Genomic DNA, 8,184 nt, shown 5'->3' with positions numbered 1-8,184 from the left:
TCCGGGGGCAGATATTCATCCGCTCTCTTACATCCTGTTATGTTAAAAAATATCCAGTCCAGAGCTAACGTTAGCTAGTTGACTCAGTTACTTCTCTTTGAGTCAGCAAAACACTTTACCATTTTCCTTTTGCTCTATTAAAATAAAGGGCTGAGTTGGGAGTATAAGTAGCTAAGTATCCCACTAAACAAACAAATTCGAGGTAGCCTCATTTACTTTGGAAATATTGTAATTACTCCACTTGATTTCACCGTATTTGACAGTTAACTTAGCTCCTTTTATTATAGCTTACCAAACTAAAATATGAAACTGTCCCAACAACATACAATACTTTAAGTTGGCTCTACCAACTTGTATGCATCATTACTTTTATTTCAATAATATTATGATAGTGTAACACTTAGCCTAGCCATTTTCGCATTAAGAACTTTTACTTTTCATTGAACAAGTAGGTCTACTTTTTTTAAATAAGGCAATTTACATAGGCCTACTTTTACTCAACACTTTTAATGCAGAACTTGTAAACGTAATGGAGTGTTATTACAGTGTGATATTGCCATTTCTACTTAAGTAAAATCATCTGGATGCTTCTACCACTGCTTGCTTGCCATCTGTATGTTTGGGAAACAGTCACCATAATGTACCATTCCCTTCAAGCAATAGGCTTAACTTGCTTTACTTTTTCTCACACATATTCACTAAAACAGCTGAGGGTGTTGTTGTAGTAAAACCACCAGTTAGATGCAAACTGGTGTTATTCACAGATAAGGTGTAAGTCAGTATTTGAATGAATGGAGGAGGAGCTAAAAAGTTGTGATATATTGGCATTTCCTAACACACTTCTTACAAAAAGCTGGAGGCATGCCATAATGTGCATGACCCAAGATACATTTGAGCAAGTTACATAAAGTAGTCTCTATAAGTGATTGTCTTTTTGATTTAAAATTTAAAACTGTATAGAATGCAATGACTTCCTGTAATATCTCCTGGTGGTAGTTAAAGGTTGATTCAAACATGTCGTAACAACAGATTTGGAAAACTTGAGATCATTTGGTTTCACCAATTACGCTAATTGCCATTTGTGTCATTAGCACCTCATTAAAGGCGTACAAATTAGAATGATACAGAGAAGAAATTTATTTTCCAGTATTCAAACACTCAGACATGTCAGTTATATTAATCTTAGAGGGCTATACAATCTGCAAAACAAACAACACCCTCTATCCTTAGACTGTTGATTTGGAGCTGGTTTGTTATAATGAAGATTTGCATAAAAACATATGCAATTGCAAAATTGAGTCAAATACAAATAGGGCAGCAGCTGTTGGCTTTTACTTTGAAGCAGCTGTAGTAGGTGTGCTAAGTGCTTGCCAACAGATGTTCTGGATGGATAGAAATTGATGGATTCAACAGCTCTGGCAGATAAGAAGAGTGAAATAATTGCCCACACCTATATGTTACTTTTATACAACTTTATCTACAGTCAGGACTACATACAGTTTATGCAAACATAAATGTATACATTGAGACAGATGTGAGTGTTCTTGTGGACAGCAGTGGACACACAAATAAATGAATACCTTTGAGAAGTGTGGTGCCTTCACATACATGCCAAAAGTTTAGCTTTATCCCCAAAACAATAAAAGGCCTAGTGAAAATCTGCTCATACAATGAGCTCAAACACGAAAAAAAATCCACGGATGACCAAATTACCAGCCTTGAGGTCAGCCTTCAAGATAATGAGCTGTGGCATTACTGCGTCCCCCTGTGAGAACACACAGCCCAGTCCAGGGACTCAACTGGTGCAATGGAGGGTGACTGTGACTGCTGTGCACTCCACCCTTCTTTTTTTACTAACAGAGTTTCTCACGAGTAAGGGAAGTGATTTTCTTCAACTTATCAAAGAGAATTCATGCTGTACATCTCATGTGTAAGAAGGACGACGACTGTAGTCTGAAGAGAAAGTGAGTCATAGTTGAATTCCGTTGCCTATTCAATAATCCTAGTCGTCATGGAAACTGCAGAGCTGACGAAAAGTGTTAAATGACTCCAGGGGTTGTCGGTGACAACATTAATTATTAGAAGAAATACATCAGTTCAGCTCAGACCTCATTTTGTGGAAAACACAGTTCAGAATTATCCTACTTATCCATTTATTTAATTGTGTGGTAACTTCAGTCTGGGAGGTGTTTCCTGGCATTTCTGCCAGTCACCTAAAATGACTACAATGTCGCTCTTTTCAATGACTCTGCAACTTCAGCTTATTGTTCAGGCCAGTTCAGGTTCAGACCTGTTTATTAGCTGGTGTTACTAGCAAGTAGAGCGGACAGGAAGGTGTGAAATACTGCAGCAATGACACAAAAAGAGGAAGGGATCAGGGGTTAAAAACTACCTCCCATGAATCTATTTCATACAGCCAGTCTGAAAGTGTGAAAGATAACATGGCACACAAAAATTAGTTGACAGAAGACAAAATGCACCTCTATCTTTGTCTAGTACTCACACAACCACTTTGTTTCTTTGCTATGGCAGCATCTGGTTGAGATCAAATTCACAGAATCTGAGACAATACAGAGAATCACACACAGTGTTGGCTTTGCTCCCCTCCTCTTATTCCTGGTTTCTCTTCCTGTTATTCTGTCTCTCCTGTGAGCCTTTTCCTGTCACCTGATGGTCAGAGATAGACCATAGAAAAATGGAAAAAAAAGGTTACGGGGATCAGTGAGGAATGCTCTATTTTTCCCTCTGTCTGCACCTTTTATTCATGTTTTAATGAAAAACAAACCCTCCATTACATTACATAACGTGATACAGCATGATTTTATCAGTCACAAGCTGACCATCTGATTCTATAAAAATAAAAGCACACAAATGGAAGCTGACCTTGCAAAACCCACACGTATCTCACTTTTCAAAGAGAGCACATTCCTTATTGTTCATTCAAACACTGATACCAGACTAAATCTGAGGCTTTTGTTAAGCAGCTACTAAAAATCTTGGTTTACAGGCAACGTGGGCACTGTGAGTGCTTGTACATATCAAATAAGTGCTTACTCACCAAACCTTTAAAGAAAGGCCAGTGGGTGTACACACATGGATACATTTCAGTGCTGCTGCTGCTCTGCCAAGACAGCGCTGATGGCTGAGTCATGTTAACCCAATGCTGAGACAGAGACACCGAGGTGATGAATAGGCACAGTGCAGCAATGGACAACCGTGATATGGTGGTAATCTGAAAAATCCCCAACCACATCAGGCTCTTCAGTGACCTCCAATAAAACTTTTGATGGCAACAGTGTTCACAGAGCACAGTGTTATGGCCAGAACCCAAACGTGTATCCGTATTTGGTGCAGAAGAGATCTGCGGCTAAAAGCAGCAGCAGAGGTAGAGAAATACAACTGCTGAGGCACTAATAAGGCAGATCTAGACTGCGTTACTCAGCCGAGACGCCAAGCAGACGGAGACGTGCAGTTGTGGTCCTGGGTGTGATGCTGAAAGTACTGATACGGGAGAAAAGGGGAATCTGAAGGATGACTGGAATCTAAAGTGGTGTTTGTGCTCATGTGTGATTGTCAAGAGGCTCTAACTAAACAGGAGGATGATCTGAAACAGACAGAAATAGGTGCTAAATCTCCCTTGGAATTTTTTTTAAAGAGACTAGAAACCCAACTGCTTCTTGAATCTTTTATTAAAAAACAGGAAGATATAAATAAAATATATTTAGACATATTTACATTGACAGTAAACATACTTTTATCCCTTCAGTTTGTCTTAATTTATATAAAAGTCCACCTCTTTTGTCTCTCTCTCCGTGCTGAGTCACCGATTGACAGGCATTCACCATCGTCGAGCAGTTACGAAAGTAGCGTTGAATGCTCAAACATCACTCATCAATGAGGAAGTTGATGAGGGCGGTCCTGGGGGAGAGGATGGCTCTCTTGATGCTGCGCTCTCCAAGAAGCTTCTGTCCGAACGGGCTCTCCACAATGAACTGCTGCACCCGCTCCGGATCTTTGGACACCTGCTGTGGCACGTTCACTGTCCCACAGGCCTTGTTGTTTATCTGAGGGTAAAAAGAATTAAGAAATAAATAGATGGGATAAGTTACTAACCTGTTCTGTCAAATGTTGCCCATTCAACAAGTCCCCATCTGAAAGCAGTTCTGCCCTGGCAGACTGTACCCAAACTCTTCCTTACTGGCATAAAAGGCCCAAAATAACAGACTCCACCTCTCTCTCCACATATACGGTGAACCCTTAAAACACATACTTAGTGGTAGGTATGGGAAGGGCACTCAGTCTTGTAATGTTTAGAAGCAAGTGCATGTGTGCACACGGTGAATGTGATCATGTCTCTGGAAGTGGTTAAAAAATAATGTGTGTGTGTGTGTGTGTGTGTGTGTGTGTGTGTGTGTGTGTGTGTGTGTGTGTGTGTGTGTGCACGTATCTGAGGCCACTCAGCCTTGGCCTCCATTCTGGGACAAACCCAAGTACGTGATTAGAGGACAGAGGGAGTGAGGTTGCCTCCACAGAGCTGAGGAAGCCCACAACAGAGAGCTAGGTCTGAAGTAAAACCAACACAACATCATCATCGAGCTCTGGGAGCTCAATTATATGTACTGTGTGTGTGTTTAAGGGGAGATGGGGTATATAGAATTTATGACTTGTGTATGAGAGATGAACAGGGAGGGAACAAGGATGCAAAAATTAGTAACGGAGCATTATTTTCACTCCCAGACAGAGCAAATATGATTATGGAGAGAACAGAGTTGTACACACATAGAAACACACACACATTATTTGTAAGGTTTCTTTCATCTAGTCTTGTGCTTTCTTGTCTCTATTTGTCAGACTACAGAGGGAGAATCCAAACAGTAAAAGACAGGTGCTGTGAGTCAGCTGACTGTGTGCTATCCTCACATATCACGTGTGTGTGTGTGTGTGTGTGTGTGTGTGTGTGTGTGTGTGTGTGTTTGTGTGTGTGTGCATGAGGGGATTACACTTTTAGAGAGAAAACAGTCAGATAAAAGCAGTTTCAGCATTGAATTAACTGAGTCGATATTCAGGACACTGTGAAGACTGACACGTGTGTTCATGTGTGTATGCGTGTTCATTCATGTGCCAGTGTTAGCATGTGTGATGAACCTTCCCATCACAGCTGGATATTCTCTCTGATTGTCTTTATGCCTTTAAAAGTGCACACAAAAACACACACATTCGCAATGATGACATACGCTGCCAAACCGAGGGCTTTCGCTATTTGTGTGATTGAGCTCATGGGCAGAAAAAAGACACAAGAAATGATAGTGAGAGAGTAACAGTGAGTCAGAAAAAAGGTAGCTCTCTTGCTGGCTTTTAATTATCTCACACACACACACACACACACACACACACACACAGTAATAATAGGCTCTCTTGAAAATGACAGACTATGAATGTAATCATGGAACTTTAGATCTAAGTGTGGAGAGTTTGAGTGAAAATGGTAGTGGATGCAAGAGCAAATGTGTGCGTATATACTGATTAATAAAGTTATGTATAAATAATGAGCAAAGGGCTGAGTGAAAACCATTTATGTTCAAAACCAAAAAAATTGTTTTTAGCTTGACAACCATGTTTTTAGAGTTAGTTGAAAAAGTTGCATGAGCAAAACTGTGACAGAGTAACAGTGATACTCCAGACAACAAAAGGAAAAAAAAAAGATTGTGTGTGTGTGTGTGTGTGTGTGTGTGTGTGTGTGATCCTACCAGTACAGACAGCTCCACTAAGTCAGGGACTTTCAGGTACTCAGGGTCCACAGTCGGCCAGAACTGTTGCAGGACGTCTCCGCCCCGCTGGAGGAGGGGGCTGAGGGGGTTTTTCACCTGGCAAAGACCTGGGAGAGGCCCGGGAGGAAACACAGGAGAACAGCACTGAATGAAAATAGACCAGAACAAAGTAAATGGGTTATCTTTTATTGAACTGAGCCAGAGAAACTGCTGGGGATGACTTTTATGTTGCTTTTTTTACCAGATTTGTTTTCCTCGTATGTAGAGAAAAAGTATTTTGATGAGGGGTCAAACAACACCCCAAAACCCCTTGTCCTGACTCTTAATTAAACCAGCAAGTGTACACCTCCCTGGAGGCACAACGGAAGGATGTGAACTTTCCTCATCCTGAACTGTGTGTGTGACTTACAAACTATGAGCAAGAGTGAAAAATACAATGTGACTGAGTGCAGCAGGGGTCACGTTTCTCACTTGCGTGTCCTGTTTATAAAACCACATATGTGAGCACAAACAAAATGCACACAGCCAGTCATTAAAAACATACATGCCTCTTCCTCCCAGAGGTCATCTGTCAGGTTTTCCCATAGACAGTATATAGAAGGGTTTTCCTCACCGCGGCTATCAGCTGGACAATAAGTTTTTTTACGGAACCTCTTTTCTCTCAGCTGTGTGCAGGGAACTTGTGTACGTGTGTCATCGACAATGAAGGGATGTCCTCCAGGCCAGCACGGGGGCAAGCTTTCACATGAGGCATGAAAAGTGACACTAGACCTTCCCTTGTATCGTTTGGTTTCTTCACTTGGCCAAGAGATCTCAGCACTGCTTTCAGTTTCGTTTGATGGACAGTGAGTATATTTCAGGTGTTGTATGGCTTGGTTGGTCTAGGATGTATAACAGTAGTGTCTCCGGCTTAACAGTTGTTGATTACATCACTGCTGGGCACTGGTATTAGATTAATAGTACGTTTATCTGAGGCAACTTCCTCTTAATGGCATTAGAAATAACCTAATTTTACCACAAACCTGAAATACTTCAGTCATTGTGCCAGTCTAAACTTGAGGTGACCACATTGATATTCAGAGTCTAAAACAAATTAATAAAACTAATTCAATTAAAGATGTACATTTATGTGGCATGGAGTGGCATCTCCAGGTTTGTCATATAATGCGTGGACAGTTTAGTGTTTTGAGTGCATTATTTATTACTGGTGAATAATTTGCATGTCACCAACCTGCCCAAAGTTCAGAAGCCAGGTGAGGGGCCATGGGTGCTGTCATCATAACCATCGCAGCCAGAGCTTCCTCAAACTCCACACTGTGCTGCACCACCCTGACCGTTGCACTCTGAACACATACAGTGGTAAAAAATGTAATTTCCAAAGTGTTTTGTTATAAACGATAAAATGTGACACCTTTACTTTAAGGTGTCAGAGGGCACACTCACACTTAGTGTATTGGTAAGTCCCATCAGCCGAGAAATGGCTGCGTTGAAGAGGAAGTCCTCTGTGAAGTGAGATGTCACCTGAAAACACCAACAAAACAATAAAAACAAGTTAGTATCAGTTAGTAACAACTATACAGTCTGAGGCTTTACATTCTGTTTTGGTTACTGGACATGCGGTTACTTCCAGGTGGATTGACTGTGTAGAATATTTTTTGAATTTGACTTTAAAGAATTATGAGAAAACAATGATAAGGGGCCAAAAGAGGAGCCTCCTTCCTGTTATCACCATGTGAACCGGCTAAAGGCACACAGCACATTGCCCTGCTTAGCCTTCTGGGAAGAAGAACCCATTTGGGAAGGGCCTCAGGGAGAAGGAGGTCGATCACCGAGGCTTTTCTGAGGGACAGATCAAAGGACAGCCTCGGCTTTGGGGGCTTATGGCAAACAGCCTGAGGTCCTTTAAAAGCACCAGCCCTGAGGGGTGGAGAGAGAGAATCAAACCTGGCAGCCAAAGGAGGCTATTTATAAAGTGTGAAAGGAGACAGAGTGGATTTAAAATCAATTCCCATCCCCTTCTTCTTTTACTTTTTACTCTGGGGGTTTCAGGTTGCAATGGATGCTCAGCATTGGATGGAAAGGCTGGAACTCAGGACTATGTACTGTTGACCTGCGTAATGACATATTACCTTGGACCATGCTATCATACAGTACCTTGTAACTGAGAAAAGACAGCTTGCCATGCCTTCCAACAGTAAAATCAATTGCAGTGTACAAATGCTAATGAAATTAATGATTTATTTAATGTAGCACATTAAAAACAAAAACCACAGATAATATACAGAAACAAATTAATTAAAAATAGACCAAGGTCACAATGGGGTGATGCACCTATCTTATTGAAGGAAGATGAACACTAATTTGCTGTAAAAGGTTGGGATTTCAAATGTGGGCCCATTACTGACCCCTACTGGTA

General features: G+C 41.1%; 1 protein-coding gene across 2 annotated transcripts in view; it reads right to left on the bottom strand.

The window, feature by feature from the left end:
• Window positions 1–1,457: 1,457 nt before the first annotated feature.
• The window catches only part of lars2 (leucyl-tRNA synthetase 2, mitochondrial), a 40,657-nt gene continuing 33,930 nt past the window's right edge, over window positions 1,458–8,184 (bottom strand). For both annotated transcript variants that reach the window (XM_031298763.2, XM_031298764.2), the window contains 4 exons: window positions 7,212–7,289; window positions 7,000–7,111; window positions 5,748–5,875; window positions 1,458–4,064 (listed from right to left, as the gene is read on the bottom strand). In XM_031298763.2, coding sequence (XP_031154623.1) covers window positions 3,885–4,064; window positions 5,748–5,875; window positions 7,000–7,111; window positions 7,212–7,289 — 498 coding nt within the window. In that variant the 3' untranslated portion in view covers window positions 1,458–3,884. The remainder of the gene's footprint in view (window positions 4,065–5,747; window positions 5,876–6,999; window positions 7,112–7,211; window positions 7,290–8,184) is intronic.

Source organism: Sander lucioperca, chromosome 10 (assembly GCF_008315115.2).
Source record: "Sander lucioperca isolate FBNREF2018 chromosome 10, SLUC_FBN_1.2, whole genome shotgun sequence".
NCBI lineage: Eukaryota > Metazoa > Chordata > Actinopteri > Perciformes > Percidae > Sander > Sander lucioperca.
This window is presented reverse-complemented; position numbering and strand designations above follow the sequence as displayed.